General features: G+C 43.9%; 3 protein-coding genes across 3 annotated transcripts; all 3 read left to right on the top strand.

The window, feature by feature from the left end:
- The first annotated feature begins 1,305 nt into the window (after positions 1–1,305).
- Positions 1,306–2,951, top strand: LOC127612963 (small integral membrane protein 26-like). The gene is made up of 2 exons (XM_052083828.1): positions 1,306–1,546; positions 1,822–2,951. Exons 1-2 carry the CDS (start codon positions 1,423–1,425, stop codon positions 1,998–2,000), a joined length of 303 nt encoding a protein of 100 aa, XP_051939788.1. The 5' UTR covers positions 1,306–1,422; the 3' UTR covers positions 2,001–2,951.
- A 780-nt stretch (positions 2,952–3,731) lies between these two features.
- dtd1 (D-aminoacyl-tRNA deacylase 1) lies at positions 3,732–9,056 on the top strand. Its single transcript, XM_052083817.1, has 6 exons — positions 3,732–3,898; positions 5,027–5,117; positions 5,783–6,018; positions 7,624–7,721; positions 8,455–8,628; positions 8,726–9,056. Exons 1-5 carry the CDS (start codon positions 3,856–3,858, stop codon positions 8,608–8,610), a joined length of 624 nt encoding a protein of 207 aa, XP_051939777.1. The 5' UTR covers positions 3,732–3,855; the 3' UTR covers positions 8,611–8,628; positions 8,726–9,056.
- A 1,301-nt stretch (positions 9,057–10,357) lies between these two features.
- LOC127612930 (cytochrome P450 4V2) lies at positions 10,358–18,036 on the top strand. The gene is made up of 11 exons (XM_052083789.1): positions 10,358–10,671; positions 11,656–11,768; positions 12,400–12,485; positions 13,602–13,792; positions 14,023–14,092; positions 14,175–14,301; positions 14,828–14,986; positions 15,650–15,752; positions 16,459–16,593; positions 16,965–17,144; positions 17,430–18,036. Exons 1-11 carry the CDS (start codon positions 10,482–10,484, stop codon positions 17,612–17,614), a joined length of 1,539 nt encoding a protein of 512 aa, XP_051939749.1. The 5' UTR covers positions 10,358–10,481; the 3' UTR covers positions 17,615–18,036.
- The last annotated feature ends 4,539 nt before the right edge of the window (positions 18,037–22,575 follow it).

Consider the following 22,575-nt stretch of genomic DNA (forward strand, 5'->3'; position numbering starts at 1 on the left):
TCCACTTCAGATGACTAACATGTATTAGAGATGGTGTTGATTCACTCACGTGTCTTGATAGACAACGCCCGTGGGTTTTAGTCGCTTGGTGTGTGGCCACTCCTTAATTTGCTAGACAAAACCCTTAGAATTTCAGTTTCTACAGGTGTTGACTGTTTAGGTATTACATAGCCAATAGTTACCCTTAAAAAAAAAAAAAGAGATAAATATAAATTTTTGCGGCCGGCCCGGTAGTCCAGTGGCTAGCACGTCGGCTTCACAGTGCAGAGGTACCGGGTTCGATTCCAGCTCCGGCCTCCCTGTGTGGAGTTTGCATGTTCTCCCCGGGCCTGCGTGGGTTTTCTCCGGGTGCTCCGGTTTCCTCCCACATTCCAAAAACATGCGTGGCAGGCTGATTGGACGCTCTAAATTGTCAGTAGGTTTAAGTTTGAGCCCGAATGGTTGTTTGTTTCTGTGTGCCCTGTGATTGGCTGGCAACCGATTCAGGGTGTCCCCCGCCTACTGCCCGGAGACGGCTGGGATAGGCTCCAGCACCACCCGCGACCCTAGTGAGGATCAAGCGGTTCGGAAGATGAATGAATGAATGAATACATTTTTGCCTCGTAAGTGACGAAGCTATGACAAAGAACCTAATGATTAGAATTTTGGTTCTTTGTCAAAGCTTAGTCATTTACGAAGCAAAAAAAAAAAATCATATTTGTCTCATTTATTATTATTATTATTTTGTCATCAGAATCTAATGAACCCAGCTAAACATCCATGCTCCCCTGTGAAAGTCAGTAGAGGTTGGCTTCTTCCTTGATGTAATAATTTATACTTTCATCGCAGCCTATTGCGGTTGCTCAGTTGTTTCTCAGTTGGTAAGAAGGTGCGAGCTGTGCACAATTTTGAATGTGTGCAATCGAGAGGGAACATTGCTTTGGAGCATCCCTGAGCAGCTGGTAGCTCACCGGTTGATTTAGTGAGTTTAAGCGATACGGCACGTAGCCCCTCACCTGAAGACTGGGGGGGCGAGATGGGAAGTATGTCAATAAGTAACCAGCCTCACTTCAAATTGCGAAGTTGGTTATAGAATGCAGAAATAGCGCACACCAACAGCACCATGTGTTGTAACTGAATGAAAAAGTTCATGAACCTGTTCATATTTTAGGCGAACATAAACAGAATGTAGTGTATTTTGGCCTTAAGAACATTTTTGCAAAGACGCTCAGAAAATATATTAATTGCAAATATTGACAATTTAGTTTTTGGGATCGATTCTCTAAATATCGGCCTGCCGTGAAATATCGACATTTTGGTATCGATCTGCCCATGCCGAGTGTGTACTTCCGTTTTGAGGTGTCATGGCTGCGCCCTGTTCGCGTTAGGTCAAGCTAGCTGAACACATTTGCCTCCCACAACGCTGCTCTTTCGAGTGCAGGAATGACGTTGAAAGATGCTAGGAAGTGGAACCGATGTGTATCTACGGTTTACGTCCTGGGTGTGTGGACGATGCTCGGCTCCGTTGCATATTTGTATTACACGGGTCGTTTCAAAAATAGCACAGGTAAGTGGATGTGATGAGGGTTCAACTTTTACTCCGAGTCGAGCAACAAAGCTTTAACATGTTTTTACTTGTACGTGCAAATTAAAATTGATATGCTAAGATTTAAATTGCTGGGGTAATTTTCCGATTTTGCTAAAAATCTGAGGGTCTGACGTTGTAATCGTGGATCGTTGGACTATGCTATGGAGATAAATTGCCTTTTTTTTGTGAAGGTGCTCTGTGGTTTTGTCAGCCTATTTTCCACTTGCTAATTCCCTCAACGTTTGTCCCATCAGACTCGGCTCAAAATGAAGAGGCAAAAGCAAGAGTACCGAAGAATCCAAATGAATTTATCTACCAGACGCCTCACAACAAAACTATCGTCGTCTACAAAAAAGACTTTGTTCCATACACAACAAGGATCTACAATTTCGTGCAGTCCTTCACCGGTGGTTCTGGGACTGCAGACAAATGAAATTAAAAATGGACAATGTGGACGAGTATTAAGGACACACTATGATGCCGTACAAATCAATACATTTGTATGAGGGTGAACTCCAGTCAACTAAGTACAACTCCAAGAAAGCTACCATCTGCTTTTGGGTTGTCATGTCATTTCCTAAAAAAAGGGAATATTATTCTCGATACCTTGGTTCACAGTTGTGAAATAAATTGTGCTCAAATACACATTACATGGCATCAATAAAAAAGGCAGTGTCTTCTATTGTACATGGACAAAACATTTTTTATGTTGCTGTTGAGGGAAAATAGTTCATTTAAATTCATACTGAAAATTAATTTTCTACTGATTAAAAATTCATCGATTAGATGGTCAGTATTTGGTGGACAATATTCAAAGTCATAATTTTCTCCCACACAGATATCAGTCATGATCCCAACTTATCATTTTATGTGGTCTGTGAACATTTAGCATACTCTGTATTTTCCTTGAATTCTGTTCAAAACTATCCATCCATCCATTATGTGAACAGATTTATCCTCAGGAGGGTGACGGGTGTGCTGGAGCCTATCCAAGCTGATTTTGGGGATGAGGTGGGGTACACCCAGACAATTGCAGGGCACACATAGACAAAGAAGAACCAATTACAGTCACAATCTCATTAAAGGACAATTTAGACTGTTCAGTTAACCAACTGTACATGTTTTTAGATTATGAAGGAAACCAGAGTACCCGAAGAAAGCCCATGCAGCAGGAACATGTAAACTACACCCAGGAGGTCTGGTGGCCAGAATCGAACCCATGACCTCTGCACTGTGAGATGGACCCGCCCAAATATTATAAGCTTTTGCCACGCCGCGGGTGCTTTGCAAGCCACGTGTGTAAATGCATTACTTAACTTTTGGGCGAGCAGATGTCATGGCTGTTTCATATTAAATGTGAATAAATATTTCTGTTGACACAAAAGATGAGCATTCGTTCCTAAATGCATTTGTTACATTGACTGTGTTTCCACTGTTATAAGTGATCCTATGAAAAGCAGTTTGAGCATTTGATATCCAGGGCACACAAGTAGAATGACTTAAGTGCCACGTTGGCCTGCTACTTCACAACTCCATCCATCCATCCATTTTCTGAACCGCTTAATCCTCACTAGGGTCGCGGGGGGTGCTGGAGCCTATCCCAGCCGTCTCCGGGCAGTAGGCGGGGGACACCCTGAATCGGTTGCCAGCCAATCGCAGGGCACACAGAGACGAACAACCATCCACGCTCACAATCACACCCAGGGACAATTTAGAGTGTTCAATCAGCCTGCCATGCATGTTTTTGGAATGTGGGAGGAAACCGGAGCACCCGGAGAAAACCCACGCAGGCCCGGGGAGAACATGCAAACTCCACACAGGGAGGCCGGAGCTGGAATCGAACCCGGTACCTCTGCACTGTGAAGCCGATGTGCTAACCACTGGACTACCGGGCCGCCCACTTCACAACTCAACTCTATTTATATAGCACTTTCAAACAGCCATCGCTGCATACAACGTGCCGTACATGGAGCAACTAACATATACAACAGTAAAGCAACAACGTCGCAATTAAACCTTAATAAGCCAATATACTACTACTAGTAACACTTTCAGGCCCAACTAGTAGGCACGTGGCCTCATTAACAAAGAACAAATGCTGAAACGGCTTCAGAGTCCACCTGAGGGGGGAACCATAACTGCTGTCCTGTACTGTAATGCAACGTAAGTGAAAGTGAAACTCCGGAAAAGAACCCGTAGAGGGGGACAAAGTCCCTTCCACTTCGTGTCCGTATGTGTAATGTACTAGATGTGCCAGTGTGCTGAGAAACATACCGGGAATCAAAACAATGAAAGCGATCATCCAAAGAGTTACCAGGGCGTCTGTGACAGGTAAACGGTTCCCTCGATTTGAAAGAATGTGCTGTGCTGTGGTTGCCGATCGTTTCAATAGCGTCTTGAATGCACTTTAAGCTAACAGTAGCCTAGCATGTATTGTACTGTATAGTATAGTTAGCATTAGAGCGACTTCATACTTGTGTACTTAAAGCAGGAGTGCCCATTACATGGATCCTGCTCTACCAATAGATCTAAAACAGGTACCAAGTAGATCCGAGGAGTGTCGAGGAGAAAAAAAACAACAATTTGAGTGTTTTTGTACATGTTAGTCATATATTTTTGGTGTTAATGTACGCTGCAACCTAATCATCCTATCAGTCCCATTTTCACCAAAAAATATTTAAAAAATGATAGTTAAGAGGCTACAAAAGTGCATTGCATGCCTCAATTTCAAGCTGTTTCTCATCATTGCATGCGCGTGTGTGTGTGTGTATGTGTGTGTGTGTGTGCGGGCGCGTGCCGGTAAGGGTAGATCTGGGGAGGTTAGTTGATCTAAAAGTAGATCTTCGATCCAAAAAGTTTGGGCACCCCTGACTTAAAGCAAATATCATGTCTACATATTAAAGTTAAGGGGTACATGTAACGCTCGGAGTCGGGCACTGAATGCTAATACCATTCATTCATTCATTCATCTTCCGAGCCGCTTGATCCTCACTAGGGTCGCGGGGGGTGCTGGAGCCTATCCCAGCTGTCTTCGGGCAGTAGGCGGGGGACACCCCGAATCGGTTGCCAGCCAATCGCAGGACACACAGAGACGAACAACCATTCGCACTCACACTCACACCTAGGGACAATTTAGAGTGTTCAATCAGCCTGCCATGCATATTTTTGGAACGTGGGAGGAAACCGGAGCACCCGGAGAAAACCCGCGCAGGCCCGGGGAGAACATGCAAACTCCACACAGGGAGGCCGGATCTGGAATCGAACCCGGTACCTCTGCACTGTGAAGCCGACGTGCTAACCACTGGACTACCGGGCCGCCATGCTAATACCACCGCAGAACAAATGTATCATAGCCGAAAGTTGACCATGAATGGCTGCTATACCCCCTTTCATGCTTTCGCGTCCACACTCAGACGTGCACTTGATCCACTCATCAACTTGTTCTCCTTTTTCCTGCAGTGGGAAATGATACGATCAGTTCAATAGGACGGGGTGTGTGTGTGCTGCTCGGGATATCTGCGGAGGACACCCACACAGATGCCGAGTACATGTAAGTGTTTGAGGTATCCCGAGTGAAAAGTTCTCACAGCGACATATTTAGCTTTGAAAATAGTTGGATAAAGAACAGTCCTTTCGCATCAAGTGAGCAGTTGCAATGTTTTGTCACTGCAATTCAACGTTGTGACGCTGAGGGGAAAAAAAAAATCGGCGATATCACACATTATCAGCTAGAATCACGAAATCAAAGTGTTGTCTTCATCCGATGCTTTCTCAGCCTAACCTTACCTCATAGATGTGGCCAAGACATTTACCATCATATAAAAAAATATCCCTTTTTTTGACACTTTTTGTAATGCAAGAAATATGACCGATGTTGGATGAATAAAAGAAAATATGAAACATTTACGGAAAGTGCGAAAAATGAATCAAAACAATAAAAATCCTTCATTAGGGAAAACCGAGAAAACGTTGCTAAGTGTGCACATGGTAGACTGAAGTCGTTACATTCAAGCTCACGTTTGACTAACTCCTCCCATTTATTGAATGCATCAAAGGTATTTATTTAACTGCTGAAATCAATCAATTATAATATAAATATAAATTTATTTTCCATGGACGACTCGAGTTGTGTCCTTTCAAGCTTGGGAGATGCATCGTGGGGTCTGTTGTGGCCTACATTTCACAGATTTGTCTACATTGATGTTTTGCTCGCAGCATACGCAAGATCTTGAACCTGCGGCTGTTTGAAGATGAGAATGGTCGGGCTTGGAGCAAAAGTGTCATGGACCAGGACTATGAGGTTCTGTGTGTGAGCCAGTTTACACTACAGTGCATACTGAAGGGCAACAAGCCGGACTTCCACTTGGCGATGCCCGCAGAATTGGCCCAACCTTTCTATGCCAGCATCCTGGAGAACATGAGGAGTTCCTACAAGCCTGAACTGGTTAAAGGTGGGTCAACTAATGACACCTTCACTTGGTATGTTCTAATAAAGTTTGACATAACATAATATGGGGCAGTCCGGTAGTCCAGTGGTTAGCACGTCGGCTTCACAGTGCAGAGGTACCGGGTTCGATTCCAGCTGCGGCCTCCCTGTGTGGAGTTTGCATGTTCTCCCCGGGCCTGCGTGGGTTTTCTCCGGGTGCTCCGGTTTCCTCCCACATTCCAAAAAACATGCGTGGCAGGCTGATTGGACGCTCTAAATTGTCCCTAGGTGTGAGTGTGAGTGCGAATGGTTGTTCGTTTCTGTGTGCCCTGCGATTGGCTGGCAACCGATTCAGGGTGTCCCCCTCCTACTGCCCGAAGACAGCTGGGATAGGCTCCAGCACCCCCCGCGACCCTAGTGAGGATCAAGCGGCTCGGAAGATGAATGAATGAATGAATGAATAACATAATATTTGCATTTTTTAAACATTTTTTTACATTACAATTTACATATAATATTTACACAATATTTTTGGATGGATGTCTCAAATGACACTTCATAAATGAAATATAAGTCAATATTTGCAATGCACACAGTAATTCGTCGCACTTGAATTCAGTAGCGACCCCCTCCCCCCCACCAAGTACATAATATTTATAAGGCCAAATTTAATGGTGTACATACATGTAGAAGTACATTTTGAAGTAATTAACATGACTTAATGCTGTATACTAATAGATTTAAACATGTAGAAGTTAGGTTAGTTTATGAATAACAAAATACAGTTAACATACATGTAGTACAGTACTGTATATCTTGCCCTATGTGACTCACTGTTGTTTTGGTGATTTTCGCCGTTTCTCGCCGACCTTTTGCGGACTTTTTGTGGACTTTAAATAAATAAATAAATGTTTGAAAAAATCCGCGACGCACTGAAGCCCCGATAAACGAACCGCGCAATAGCGAGGGATCAAGTCAAGTCAACAGTATTTCTCGAGCACTTTCAAACAGCCATCGCTGCATATAAAGTGCTGATTTCTTCCAGACAGGATAGGAGTGGCCTTAATGAGAAGGCGTCTTTCTTGCTCAGTGGGACATAGATCTGGCAGTCATCTGCATAGCAGTGGAAGGGAATACCATGTTTCCTTAAAATGGAACCCAATGGGAGCAGATACAGCGAGAACAGCAGAGGCCCCAGAATTGAGCCCTGTGGAACACCACATGACAGTGGAGCAGTGCGTGACTCAGAGCAGCCAAGGCTGACACAAAAGGTCCTGTCAGCTAGATAGGACCTAAACCACTCAAGAGCACTGCCGCCAATGCCCACCAAGTGCTGCAAACGAGTCAGCAGAATACTGCGATCCACTGTATCAAATGCTGCAGTTAAGTCCAATAAAACCAGACACACGTGGTCTCCAGAGTCATTTGCCAGGAGGATGTCATTAGAAACGCCTAACAGGGCTGACTCCGCGCTATGCATCGTCTTGAAACCTGACTGGAAGACCACCAAGATGTAATGTTCATCCAAGACTGTATTACCTTTTCTCATGCAAATTCCTACAAACGACATTTTATTTATTTATGTCTGTTTGTGTCACCTACATGCTTACATATTTGCCTTGTGTTTTAGATGGAAAGTTTGGGGCCTCCATGAGTTTACAAATTCAAAATGATGGTCCCGTAACCATTGAACTGACGTCACCTCCTGTTTCTTCAGACCCCCGGCAGGTACTGAATGTTGAAAGCTACACATGTACTGTTTTTAATACGTCAAAACACTGAACACTTGACAAGTTGAATTTATTCACAAATGTTTCATGGTAATTGTACATTTGAACGATTTGAATCTTTATAGTGCTCAGAATTGTGTTATTTGTTACCGTTGATGTTGGGAAGTCCTCTATGGATAACCCTGTTGCATAAGGTCGAACCTGAGCCTTTTTACAAATGTCTTCCATTTGATTGATAATTATTTTGTTACTTAAGTTTGATAGTGGGGCGGCCCGGTATACAGTGGTTAGCACGTTGGCTTCACAGTGCAGAGGTACCGGGTTCGATTCCAGCTCCGGCCTCCCTATGTGGAGTTTGCATGTTCTCCCCGGGCCTGCGTGGGTTTTCTCCGGGTGCTCCGGTTTCCTCCCACATTCCAAAAATATGCATGGCAGGCTGATTGAACACTCTAAATTGTCCCGAGGTGTGAGTGTGAGCGTGGATGGTTGTTCGTCTATGTGTGCCCTGCGATTGGCTGGCAACCGATTCAGGGTGTCCCCCGCCTACTGCCCGGAGACAGCTGGGATAGGCTCCAGCACCCCCCGCGACCCTGGTGAGGATCAAGCGGCTCGGAAGATGAATGAATGAAAGTTTGATAGTAGTTTTTTTTTGTGAAGTGTGGAGGAACCCTTGAAGATGAATGAACTTAATTAACTTAACACTCCTATTCCCCCTCCCCTCCCCCCCGCAGTTGTCCAAGCAGGAGAAGCAGCAGCAAAGGAAAGAAAAGGCACGCTCCAAGGGAACCTCCGAGTCAAGTCGGGAGAAGAGCGCCCTACGTTCCCGACAGGACACTAATGCGAGTAGTGGTGCAGAGGGTGACGTGTCTTCAGAAAGGGAGCCCTAGATCTCCAGACTGAGTGTGGTAGGAAAATACACAAAAAAAACATATCAGTGTATTTTGTACTGTGAAAAAGTATTTGCCCTCTTCATGATGTCTGTGTTCTTTGCATATTTATCAGTATTTGAATAGGATTGGCTGGCAACCGATTCAGGGTGTCCCCCCGCCTACTGCCCGGAGACAGCTGGGATAGGCTCCAGCACCCCCCGCGACCCTTGTGAGGATCAAGCGGTTCGGAAGATGAATGAATGAATGGATGATACTTAATTTTTTTTTTCAATTTTTCCAAGACTTAGGGTAAAAAAAAAAATACAAAAGGGATCTAGAATCGGCTGGTACTGAATGTGTTTTAATGTGCTTGAATGTTTGAACATGATTACCATGGTTCATGTAAGAGCTTTTCCAAATGACTAATGTCGCAATATCATGAATAAATGTGTTTCTTCAATGTTTTCTTTTGCCTGATTACATCAAAAATCTATCTGAAATTGCCATTAGGATGCAAAGTTTTACGGAATCGGATGAGCTTCTTTGTAGATCTGAGGCTCGACACATTAGACACTTATGCCACTACTTAAGGAACCCAGAGATACAGTATGTGGGTTTTCCACAAGGTGCCAATTCAAATGTGCTAAAATTTCCATTATAAAGGCCTGCAATTCTGGGAAGGAAAAAAAAAACAACAGCAAAAATCCTCTGAATGTTTGACTCAAAGTCCCACAGCTAAATAAGTGGCTTACCATGTGAGTAAATGACACAAATTTCCTCCAGGACTCTAAAGCACTGATGTGATTCTATATGCTAGTTGGCCACAGTTTAAGAACTAGTCATCTGGAGCACATTGAACTACTTCTAAGATTTGGACTGACACCATCAACATTTGTTTGCTTGTATTCTCATTATTTATAACCACGCAAATACTTTTCAGCTTGGGAATGCTGCTGATACTAATGTGTTGCGTTCGTGAATGCACAACATTAATTGAGGCTAAATATCAGTATATAAGGTTACTTAGGGTGACCTGACTTTCCTCATTGAATTGAAATGCTGGAACCTGTTCCAGCCCTCCTACGAACAAACAACCCCGAATTCCATTGTTTTTTTTTTTTTTGTTTTTTTTTCTTCAGAAAAACGCAGATCAATGGTGAAATGGAATGTTCAGAGCGAATTACCGTACTTTGTGAAGCATGATCTTACGCAAATACTCTTCATCGTGCCGCTCCTTCTGGAGTTGCCGCCTTGGCCACTGGGTGGCAATATAATACAATCTAAGAGACAAAGACGGGTCACCACAAATCAGAAAATTTGCCCTTGAGTATTAAAAAAAACAAATAGATATGGATTGTTACTGTATGTTCCCACGATTTTATGAGCTGGTCAGCTTTTTAACTAAAGTTAGCTCATAATCCCTCATGAACATTTCTGACGCTTGACGGGACTGCGACAAACTGACATCACTATTTTGCTCATGTAAAGGATACATTTTCTTTTCATCCTCTTTTTTTTGTTGACTTAATTTTATTTCAATAACACCTGCTTGTGTTATTTTATGATCTGTATGCAATTGTGTCACTGACATAGACTAATGGAAGCCGTATGTTGGGGTCACCTACAAACGTCACCAGCCAACAACAGCTAGTCGGGGTGAGGGGGGGGGTCTTGATCTCAGACCCCATGGCGATTGGCTGGTTCGCCTCCCCGTGTGACGGCGACTCTGATCATTACATAATAATAAGGTCCAAGTTGAAGCACTCTGACCTCTCTACAGTCAAAGATAAACAGCACAAAGTGCGGCGAAGGTCAGCTCCGCTCACCCCGCCTGCTACTATATGTAACCCCGCCCGCTTCCATCGTGCACTTCACGACAGTCGAACAACATGGCGATCATACCCGCCAGCGTGTCGGTGCCGTTTCTGGGCGTCGGCGTGCTTCTCGCCCTGGTGGCGCTCACCTACAAACAGCTGAGTGGATATCTGAAAAAATGGGTGGTCATGAAGCCGATCCCGGCCGTCAGCCGCACGTACCCATTCATCGGTAACGCGCTGGACCTGAAGACCGACGCGGTAGGTGAGTGGACGCCGTGCTCCGGTTGTCACACTTTGCAGGGAATTCTTGGGAGAAATGTTCCCTCGGACTGCTTTTTAAATTTAAACTTCACCACCGCGTGTACGCGCGCATGCCATAAAAGTTGTGTGTGTTCGATTGCAAAAAAAAAAAAAAAAAAAAAGTCAGATTTTTCCAGCAACAAATTCATAATTTTTGAGATTTGTATTTATTTATAAATGTTATGAGAATAACGTTTTTTTTTGTTTTAAGAAAAAAGTGTACATGCACATGCCATAAAGGTTGCCTGCGTTCAATTGCAAAAAAAAGTCACATTTTTCCAGCAACAAATTCATAATTTTTGAGATTTGTATTTATTTATAAATGTTATGAGAATAACGGTTTTTTTTTGTTTTAAGAAAAAAGTGTACATGCGCATACCATAAAAGTTGCGTGCGTTCAATTGCAAAAAAAAGTCAATTTTTTCCAGCAACAAATTCATAATTTTTTAGATTAGTTTTTATCTTTTAAATTTATGAGAATAACGTTTTTTGTTTTAAGAAAAAAGTGTACATGCGCATGCCATAAAGGTTGCCTGCGTTTCAATTGCAAAAAAAGTCACATTTTTCCAGCGACAAATTAATAATTTTTGAGATTTTTATTTATTAATGTTATGAGAATAACGTTTTTTTTTGTTTTAAGAAAAAAGTGTACATGCACATGCCATAAAGGTTGCCTGCGTTCAATTGCAAAAAAAAGTCACATTTTTCCAGCGACAAATTCATAATTTTTGAGATTTTATTTTTTAATATTATGAGAATAACGGGGGTTTTTTTCTAAAAAAAAAAAAGGCAAATTTTGTCAGGGCGAAAGCCACACACTCTTACGAAAATACTTCGCCCCCCACCCCTTCCCAAGATGAAATGTTAATTTTTGTAACCAATACAACTGTTCGTTGCCAATGATTTTGCAGACCCCCAAAATTTGTGTCTTCATCTTGTGTTGCAGAGTTCTTTGGGCAAATTCAGGGCTATGTGGAAGAGTTCCGCGATGCGCCGCTGGTTAAACTCTGGCTTGGGATTGTGCCCTTTGTGCTTCTTTATCACGCAGAAACTGTCGAGGTATAGTATACACATAACATAGCAGCGGTGCGTCAGGAAAGTATACAGACCAATTCCACATTTTGTTTTGGGGTGGGGTGGGGGGGGGGGTATTTGTGGTATTTGTAAAAAGGAACCACAGAGGAGCAGGCAAGGGAGGAAGGAGTAAAAACGGATCTAAACAATTATTTTGTGCTCAAATAAATAAACGAATGAATGATTATATAAAATAAGAATCTAAATGTGATGCAACAGGGATCAAAGTCTATACGGTGGGGCCTTGAGATAAGAGTGACCTGACTTGAGAGCTTTTCGAGATAGGATTAAAAAAAAAATTTTTTTTGCCCTTCATGTCAAATTTTCCGTACCCCGCTCTAAACCGTCTTGGAGGTTTAGGGACCTTCGACGACGTCTTTTGGTTTGACTACAAAAAAGCAGGAGAAACATTTCAAGGAGGGTCAGAGCAAACCTGAACCCAATTTATTGTACGTGGTTCAGGAGTGTATCATTAGGAGCAATAAAATACGTATACACCATTTCTGACAGAGGCAATATAACAAAATGGCGAAAAGACGGAAGCACTTTCCAGACGCACCGCATATATTCGATGCCAGTTTACTTATGTTTTGTCGAATTCACCTTTTCCCTCCAGCCAATTGTGAGCAACCCTGCCCACATGGAGAAATCGATCACTTACAGCTTCCTCCATCCCTGGCTTGGAACCGGTCTGCTCACCAGGTACGGAAATGCAACAAAGTTTCGTGCAATTCATCCAAAATGCCTCCTTCCGTCCAAAAAAGACGACTTCCTGTTGGTTTTCCCGGGAATTTTTCCGTGGATCGGTGATGTCGATATGCGACGATCGCGTCAAGGGCGAATTTCCACCCCCAAAAAACGGTCACTTATGCCAAAGCATCTATGGCCAAAATTTCATATCTCGATAACGATTTTACGATGGATTCCATGAAAAGACGATCGTAGCTGCGCCGCTACCAAAATAGGACGTGGGCGATAATCATGAGGGAAGTGTGGATCGATTGAAAGGCAAGGCTTGATCCCAATTCAATTGAATGAACCGATGAGGCGTCAGGCTGTGCGAACGTTTTTCGCAGAAACTTTGCCGTTTTATACACCGGCGATTGCGAAATTATCAATCCGGTCACATTTACTGTACATCAGGGGTGTCCAAACTTTTTGCGAAGGGGACCAGATTTTATGTGGTAAAATGTCGGGGGGTCGACCTTGGCTGACATTCTTTACATTGAACAACAATATTGTTCAACAAATTTTAGGAAGCCAGTCTGTTTCACATTTCCATTTTTATTTTAATTTCAACAATCTTAAGAATTTCTTTTGGTTCATTTGAAACAGGAATTTGAAATATGACATATCAGTCAATATAAACACGGAGTGATGTGATGCCCTCTAGTGTCTAAATGCTATTACTCATTTAGTGAATGCTATTACTCATTTAGCCACTAGAGGGAAGCAGTACTCTATGAAACATCACTCACCAGTCGACGAGACCTCAGTCAATGCAACACGTATTCCATTGCGCCCAACCTGCGGGCCAGACGGCACTGATTTTATGACGGGGGCCGAGGGCCGGATGAAATTCGACAGCGGGCCGGATTTGGCCCCCGGCACGGACTTTGGACATGCCTGCTGTACATGATGTCACAGCATACGACTGTCGCAGCTCCGCAAGATGGCGGACTTCCCGTGTCTCTATTCTGCTATCTTTTTTTTTGGTTTGTTTTTTTGGCGTGCGTGTACTCCCGGCGCCGGAATGTCACCTTTCGTCCAAACGATCCCGAGGGCCGAATTAACTAACTTTGCTTGAAATTTTGACAGCACAGGTCCAAAGTGGCGCCAACGGCGCAAGATGCTGACACCCACGTTCCACTTCACCATCCTGCAGGACTTCCTGGAAGTGATGAACGAGCAGGCCGAGGTCCTGGTGACTAAGTTGGCCTCCCAAGCGGGCAGAGGCGCCTTCAACTGCTTCAACTATGTCACGCTGTGCGCACTGGACATCATCTGCGGTCGGTGTACTATCGGAATTGGCAACAAACGACGGTCGCGCAGTAGAATTTACGGGGGCCGAATCGGTTTCTTCCACTCTTTAGCATTTTTTTAAAAATACCTAACGTATCCACTTTTTCCCACATTTCTGCCCTCATTTGTCCGTTTGTGGCTGAAGACGCGTGGGGGCAGGTGACCCTCTTATGCCCGCGGAAGTAGATAATTTTACAATTTTGCATCTCTTTTGTAGAAACTGCCATGGGAAAGAAAATCCACGCCCAAAGCAATTCCGAGTCCGAATATGTCCAGAGTGTCTACAAGTACGTTTTAAATGTGCATTAAAAAAAAAGTATTGCACAGTTTAAGGAAATAATGCGATGCTTTTGTGTTTGCTTCAACAAGAATGAGTGACATCATCAGTCGCAGACAGAGGGCGCCATGGTTTTGGCCCGACTTTACGTATAAATACTTTGGCGAGGGGAACATGCACGACAGTACGCTCAAATTGCTACATTCGTTCACATACGAGGTAAGTGTGTGTGTGTGTGTGTGTGTGTGTGTGTGTGTGTGTGTGTGTGTCGGTCTGTCTCGAGCAGTGGTGTCAAATTCATTTTTGTCACTGGCCACTTTGGAGTTATGCCGTATGACGGTGAAACTACAAAAAAACAACAACAACAAAAAACAAACAAACCAAAACTCTCCTCGCATTATTACTTTTACACAACACCAACTGGTTTTGAAATCAGTCAAGTCCACTCTAATGGTCTGCTCCTAGCATCATAAAATGACCGCAAAATCTCAACATTATTTGTGACGTGACAATCTGACATTTCAGTACAGATTTGACACACGTGATTCGCTTTTGCGGGCCATATAAAATGACGTGGCCGGGTCAGATGTGGTCCCCGGGCCTCGAGTTTGACACCGGTGATCTAGGGAGTGCGTGTCTCTCTTTCTCTAGATAGAGAGAACGATATACACGCACACACACATACATTGTGTGTTTTTAGTAGACCATTTGAACTCGCAGCCTGAAACGAGTGAACTCCTGTCAGGTGATTCGGGAGCGAGCCGAGAGTCTGAAACTGGAGGACAAATCGAAGACCAGGAAGAGGCGGGCGTTCCTGGACATGTTGCTCGAGACCAAAGACGAGGACGGAAACACCATGAGCCACCCGGACATCCAGGAGGAAGTGGACACCTTCATGTTCAGGGTTGCTACATTCATTCATTCATTCATCTTCCGTACCGCTTGATCCTCACTAGGGTCGCGGGGGGTGCTGGAGCCCATCCCAGCCGTCTCCGGGCAGTAGGCGGGGGACACCCTGAATCGGTTGCCAGCCAATCACAGGGCACACAGACGAAAAACCAGCCACGCTCACATTCACACCTCGGGACAATTTAGAGTTTTCCACTAACCTGCCACCCATGTTTTTGGAATGTGGGAGGAAACCGGAGCACCCGGTGAAAACCCACGCAGGCCCGGGAAGAACATGCAAACTCCACACAGGGAGGCCGGAGCTGGAATCGAACCCGGTACCTCTGCACTGTGAAGCCGACATGCTAACCACTGGACTACCGGGCCGCCAGGGTTGCTACACTACACTTTATATTCATTTACTTTCATATTCATTCGTGGCCGCTTAGCTTCATGAGGGGGGGCGGGGCGGGGTGGGGCGGAGCCCATCCCAGTCGTCTTTGGACAGCAAGCAAAGTACGAATAAAATAAATATATATCGATAAAATCTGAGAATATGCGAGCCCAACGGCGTCGCAGCGCGGGTAACATCGCTATAGTTTGCATTTAGATGCGTCTTTTATATATAAAAAAAAAATAAATTGAAATCGGAATTAGTCTAATGTGTTGTTTTTCGCAGGGCCACGACACGACGGCAGCCGCAATGAACTGGGCCCTTCATCTCTTGGGCTCTCACCCCGACGTGCACCACAAAGTTCACCGCGAGCTTCAGGAAGTGTTTGGTAACAAACACACACACACACACACACACCGACCGGTTTATGTGATTTGTGGGGACCACTTTTTAGTTCATCACTTTCGGGGACCACCCTTTCCAAATGACATACAGCTCTGCAAAAAATCAGGGATACACAAGGTGGTGGTGTTAGCCTATAAACACCTTTAAATATCAGAATTTATGCACGCACACACACACACATACACACACACTCTCTCTCTCTCTGACTCACAGCCTCTAATGTGTTTGTTTTGTGGAGCTTTGGGCAACTGATAGCTGTGAAAATCCAAAAAGCCAAAACACACACACAAAACATGATTCAGTTCTGCTCTCAGCTGCTTTGATGTGCCTTGTAAGGCTTCAGATGAATGCAACCTCTGGCGGGGTAACGAAAGGGGTGCGTGGAAGTCATCGTTGGAATGCTGTAACCGCCCCCCCCCAACCATCCCCCGATTACCTTTCAGACTACCCCAGCAATAAGTGAAATTCTGTGAAATTAGAAACTGTACATTAAATGGCAATACTGGAACTGATCAAATCAACACAGCCGACACGAAAAATGCTGTGATGTGACATACTGTCAAAAATAACTTACTATAGCGAGACATGGATAGGGGTAAACTGTTTAAAATCTTCGGAAAAGTTTGTTGCACCCCCCCAAAAAATAAACAAACATTTTTTTGTTTATTTTTTGTCCCCGTGTCCAAAAGGTGCGTCGGAACGCATGGCCAGCATGGAAGACCTGAAGCAGCTCAAGTACTTGGAGTGCGTCATTAAAGAGGCCCTGCGCCTCTTTCCCTCCGTACCTTTCTTCGCACGCAGCCTCCGTGAAGACACGAAAATCAGTACGTATGAGCGATTAGAACCATATCTGTGTACGGCGGCCATTGTGGGTTTTTTTGTAATGGTCTGCATTAAAATAAAATTGTAAACAAAGTAGCCAATATTTTTTTTAAGGGCGGTTCTAGATGTACAATCCAAATATCTGATTAGTTTTTCTCTATTTTGTTAGCCGTGCTTGGCGCTACACGTAGCCATGTATGGTGGCCAGCGAGGGCAAAATGTACCAATTTGATTTTAAGCTGCCTTCCAACATTTATAAAATTGTTTCACTCATTCCAGACGATGCCAAATCTGGTCTTATTCAGGAGGCTGACTAAAAACAAGACAAAACAAAAAAAAACAACTTAAATTTTTTTTTAAATATTTTTACCAGATGGTTATAAAGTGCCCAGTGGCACCAATGCCATCATCATCACCTACGCTCTCCACCGAGATCCTCGCTACTTCCCCGAGCCTGAGGAATTCCGGCCTGAACGCTTCCTGCCGGAAAATTTGGCGGGGAGACCACCCTACGCATACATCCCCTTTTCTGCCGGACTCCGCAACTGCATCGGTAAGAATGGAAGTTGTGGATCGGTGCGCTCATGAGAATGCTAAAGCTAACGCACATACTTGTAATTATCTTCATGCTAATGCTTGTGTTAATGGCAACACCGATGCTAACGTTAATGCTCTTCTTGCTAATATCACTGGTTCTCATCACGCTAAAGCTAATACATCTCACGCTAAAGCTAACACCTCTCACGCTAAAGCTAATCCTTCTCCGTATGCTCATGCTAAAGTTGATACAATTTAATCCGCTAAAGCTTTATTTCCTCATTGTTTTCCACTCCGGCAGGTCAGCGCTTTGCTATCATGGAGGAAAAGGTAGTCTTATCGTCCATTTTGCGTAAATTTAACGTGAAATGCAGCCAGTCCCGCGAGGAGCTGTGTCCAACGGCTGGGCTCATCCTGCGGCCCGAAAGTGGCGTCTGGATCCAGTTGGAAAAGCGGGACAAAGCCCAGACGACGCTTCTCCTCTGAGAAATCAATGAACTTTTACTTGTGATCTGTCTTAAAATTGTTTGTTTTTATAGAATTAGAAGCATTAAAATTCCGTTGGTTTTTTTTTTGCCAAATCAGATATATTTGTACCCGTAATTAGTGACTCCAAATATCCTATACTAGTTAAAACGTGGAAAAACATTTTCCAATTCATACTAAAATTTAGATATATGATTTCCTTTGATGTTTGACTTGTTTAATTTTAAAACTGCATATTTTTAAAAATCAAATGAATTTTTTTTTTAATTGTGGTTAAACATTTTAAGTTTAACCCCTTTTTCAAATGAACCAAGAATTAAAGAAAAACACAAAATGATTTTTCAAGACATAAATAGTTATGTCATTGCATTGTATACAAATATATGCTGCATATTTTTTGCAATTAAAAAAAATGAAATTTATGTCTGACCCATTTTGTCTTATGACGGCACACAGTATTTGACTATTATTTTTGGGATTTCCACTGCTATTTTGAATATGCTAATTTATTGATTTGACACACACACACAGTGTTAAACCAAAGGCGGCTTTTTAAAAAAATGATATCATAATATATATCATAATCTTTTCTTTTTTTTTCCCTTTGAAGTTAAAACGCGGCAGAATTGGAGCTCGACAAAAACGAGGTTGAAAAATAGGTCCCCAAATTGATATAAACGGATTGCATCATTCATTCATTCATCTTCCGAACCGCTTGATCCTCACTCGGGTCGCGGGGGGTGCTGGAGCCCATCCCAGCCGTCTCCGGGCAGTAGGCGGGGGACACCCTGAATCGGTTGCCAGCCAATTGCAGGGCACACAGAGACGAACAACCATTCACGCTCACACTCACACCTAGGGACAATTTAGAGCGTGTTTTTGAAATGTGGGAGGAAACCGGAGCACCCGGAGAAAACCCACGCAGACCCGGGGAGAACATGCAAACTCCACACAGGGAGGCCGGAGCTGGAATCGAACCCGGTACCTCTGCACTGTGAAGCCGACGTGCTAACCACTGGACTACCGGGCCGCCCGTTGGATTGCATCATATCGTAGCAATCCCCCGTTCACGGCAATCTGTGAGTTGGATTTTTTTTTCCCTCTCTCTCTTGACCATGCTGATAATGCATGTGTAAAGATAAGCTAACAAAACACTTGCATGTTCAAAAGGCGGCATAAAAGAGCAGATTAGTCACTATCTTGAGCACAACTACGCACATTTGTGCCCAAGTCTGCTGCATGTTGTCTCGTTTATACACGAACAGCACAAAACTCGCCGGTGGACATTCGAGTGACTTTTCAAGTTGCGTTGAAGCATAACTGACCTCCGTAGACGCTTGGTGCAATGCTAATGCCGGCTAGCCTGAGTCAGAATCGTAATAAAAGCTACTTTGAATTGGCTTGGCTAGCTTTGATTTCTCTACACTTTCTGTTTCACGGTTGACTGAGGAAGCCGAAAAGAGACGGACGGTTTTTATCACCACAGAAAAACTCTTGAGGCCCTCGCTGTAACGCTTAGCGCGAGAATTCTGCCCAAAATACATTTTTATCATCAAAACAACTTCATCATGCTCATCTTGATGTTTAAGTGTGACCACGGTGGCCCATTGAGGTCAACGAGGATGAATGGTCAGTAGCCCTGATGGCAGGACGGCATAACAAACGATCCCGATCCATTACGTCACAAGAGAGGTCAGCGGATGATGAATGGAAGAGGATTGTTTCAATTATTTAACGCGCCGCCTAATCAATGCCGGCCGAGATATTCAGAGAGCCGGAACCGTTCCATTATGCCGGAATCTCAACTGCAATACACACGTGGGCAATGTTCTTGATTTTTTTTTCTTTCCTCCCCCATCTTACGATAATTATGAACATTTCACGTACAATCAATTGATTTTACTGGTCGTTACAACTGATGATTGTCGCATGGAGTGAATGTTTGGAAAACTAGCGAATGGAAACAAAAGTGCATTCAAGAAGTAGTCCGAGAAGACAAAAAAAGAAGAGTAGAAAATGTAGACAAAGAATGGTTGAAAAAAATGAGGAGGATGAAGAACAGGAGGAGGAAGATGCGAGCGGCGATCAAAAAGAGGAAATGATGGAGACGAGGAAGAGGAGGATAAAGAAGACGGCGAGGATATGAGGCGAAGAACGACGAGGCACACAATCGCGATGAATTCGGGGATGGGATGAAGAACCGTTGGATGGAAAACATGAAGAGGTGGACGGTCCGAATGAAGATGATGAGGAGAATTGGGTCGGAGATGAGGAAAGGGATGTTAAAGAGGACGGTAGAGCTGTGAAAGATGCAAATGAAGAAGAACATGAGGCTATATGGACGAAGATGAAGAGGACGAAGATATTGAAATGGACGAGAGGAGGAAGAAGACGGAGATGACAAAGGCAAAGGTGATGGAGAGGATGGGGAAGGTCAGAGGAACCAATTCGACATTCATAAGAAAGATAAAAGGACGATGAAGAGGATGATAAGAATGAAGATCAAAAGGCAAGGGAGGAAGGAAAGGAGGATAAAGAAAATGAGGAGGTGGAGGATGACAAAGAGGAAGCTGAAGATGAAGATGCAAAGAATGGGAAGGAGATGGAGGATGGTGGCGACGAGGAAGCAGATGAAGTTGCATCAAGATGATGATGATGTTGGTGGTGGTGACTTGCGCACGACTGCACTGGCCTACTTTTCCAACATGCTGTAGTTCACCCCAATGTCCACAGGGAGGCAGCAACGCATTATAGAAGAAAGGAAAGTTTGTTGCCGAGATAAGATGAGAGAGATTTGCAAAGCCGCTTCTTGCTCTGTGCAAAGTGGGCGGTTAGCCCAGGGCGCAATCTATCAGGGGGCGTCCCAGAAAAAAAAATCTCTTATACGTATTGATATGAAGGAGGTGTGTGCATGTCAATTAAATGTGTGTGCATCCATTTGCTATGACTGCAGGCATTTAGTGGAAACTGCATTGAGAGCGTGCGTGTGCGTGTATCATGATTGTGTCGATACTGACATACTATACATTGTGTGTGTGTGTGTGTGTGTGTAGATTATGTTTACATGTAGATTGTGCCTAAAATTCTACGTGCGCGTGTGTGCAGTGTTGACATGTAGAGGCACGCCAGGCAGCAGTGCCCTCAACGGTGAGTGAGGTTTCATTAATAAGCGTGTGTGCATCCACGTGTGTGTGTGTGTGTGTGTGTGTGTGCGTGTTAGTGCACGTGTGCAAATCTCATAGCGCACTGAGCTGCTTCCTCCATTTTCCAGCTCACCACTGAGCCCCCGGTGACGTGACAGCTGGTGGGCACACACCAAGGGCGTAGATGGGATTTTGGAACTGGGGGGGGGGGGGGGTCAATCTTAGAAAATATATTGTAATTGTAATCTTATGTAGACGGATACATACCATTTTGAATATGCTAATTTATTGATTTAATTATATAGATTTATACACACACATACACTCTTTTATATCTTGGTATTGCAATTTTTATTTTCGCTTCCATGACGGGATTTTTCTTCCTTTTTTTTCACAGCCGGAAAAATGAAAAAAAAAACAAAAAACAAAAAAAAATATTTTTTTATTCTTAAATCGTCTCTTGATGATTGCCAACACGTTATTATGTTCATTATGTTGTCGTCGTCGTTACCTGTTAGCAGGCGACACACAGCACGCGTGTTATGTTAACCTTTCAAATGTGGCGTGAACTTAATTAACGCGGGCGTTCGGCGAATGTGAGCCACGTTTCACTTTGACGGCTCTCGACGTGTTGGCAAACGGACAGTATGTATGGGAACGAGGAATGTTTCTATGACGTGGACATGTGAATGGTAGACGCGTTTACATGACGCGTGGCTTGCGAGTGGACGAATGTTATGTCACGAGCAATGTGAATAGACAAAAACGAATGGACAAACATGCCGTGTGAATGAATGAACATGATTGTTGTTTTTCTACTCTAAAAAATGTTGAGTCAAAAATGACTCACAGTTTTTAACACCAATAACCATATTTGGGTCAATTTGACCCAACTTTCCAAAAGTGAGTCGTTCTGCACAAAGCAACCCCTAAAAGTTGTGTCGTTTTGTGCAAAACAACCCTGAAAATTGTTTGAAAAGAAAAAAAAAACGCAAGTAGCGAGTCGGTCCCTTTTTTGACCCAACATTTTTTTTTGGAGTGCGTAAAACGGGACTGTCAAGTGTAATGAGTAACAACATCCACGCGCCCGTCATCGTATCCGCGGATGACTTGCGACGTCCGCCCACGAACGCCGCTTGTATCATTCATGTGACATACCTTCACAGCGGCGGCGTCTTGTCGCCGGAGGGGAGGATCCAACGTATCCTTTGCGTGCGGCGCATCAATATTTCACCAACCTGCCGCTCGCTGCTACCTTTAGCACACTTGTGATGACCAAAAATAGCAGCATGTCTGCAAACAATGAATAATTCCATCACATATTTAAAAGGCACACATGTACGTGCTTTAGCGGGTCATGTGGGGGGGTTTGGGGGGGGGGCGCCATGCGGGTGAAGACCACCCGTCACGTGATACGGGCTAGCTATGCTCGGAAACAAGGTCAATTGGCGGTGGAATATTTCAGGGATGGCAATGGCTAGTGAAAAAGGGAAAGGGGCGTGGCCTGGACGGGCGACCAATCAAAACAAGTAAGACATCATACACGTCCAATCGCAGGGCTGTTTACAATCGGAAGACGGAAAGACTGAGGTACCTGACCTTCCCTAAAATTTTCTCAAGGGATTTAGACGATTCACAAAAATGATCAATTTAAGAAATAAAACGGCGGATTTCCGCGTATCCGCGTTAAATTGCCATCATTCATTCGAGTCTTCGAAGTTTTGATGTGAAAGTTCGGGAAGGGGTTTTAGGTCTTTGGAGGTTTTGTTTGCAAGTTCACAAAAAAGGATGAAGGAAAAACGAGTGGACTTTTTCTAT

Source organism: Hippocampus zosterae, chromosome 13, assembly GCF_025434085.1.
Source record: "Hippocampus zosterae strain Florida chromosome 13, ASM2543408v3, whole genome shotgun sequence".
NCBI lineage: Eukaryota > Metazoa > Chordata > Actinopteri > Syngnathiformes > Syngnathidae > Hippocampus > Hippocampus zosterae.

What these genes read in the sequence shown, in the direction of transcription:
- LOC127612963 (XM_052083828.1), top strand. Translation starts at nt 1,423, where the DNA reads ATGACGTTGAAAGATGCTAGGAAGTGGAACCGATGTGTATCTACGGTT. An exon ending in TCGTTTCAAAAATAGCACAG is followed by an intron (nt 1,547 to 1,821) that starts GTAAGTGGATGT and finishes TTGTCCCATCAG; the next exon opens with ACTCGGCTCAAAATGAAGAG.
- dtd1 (XM_052083817.1), top strand. Translation starts at nt 3,856, where the DNA reads ATGAAAGCGATCATCCAAAGAGTTACCAGGGCGTCTGTGACAG. An exon ending in TACCAGGGCGTCTGTGACAG is followed by an intron (nt 3,899 to 5,026) that starts GTAAACGGTTCC and finishes TTTTTCCTGCAG; the next exon opens with TGGGAAATGATACGATCAGT. An exon ending in CACACAGATGCCGAGTACAT is followed by an intron (nt 5,118 to 5,782) that starts GTAAGTGTTTGA and finishes TTTTGCTCGCAG; the next exon opens with CATACGCAAGATCTTGAACC.
- LOC127612930 (XM_052083789.1), top strand. Translation starts at nt 10,482, where the DNA reads ATGGCGATCATACCCGCCAGCGTGTCGGTGCCGTTTCTGGGCGTCGGC. An exon ending in TATGTCCAGAGTGTCTACAA is followed by an intron (nt 14,093 to 14,174) that starts GTACGTTTTAAA and finishes TGCTTCAACAAG; the next exon opens with AATGAGTGACATCATCAGTC. An exon ending in CGAGCTTCAGGAAGTGTTTG is followed by an intron (nt 15,753 to 16,458) that starts GTAACAAACACA and finishes CGTGTCCAAAAG; the next exon opens with GTGCGTCGGAACGCATGGCC.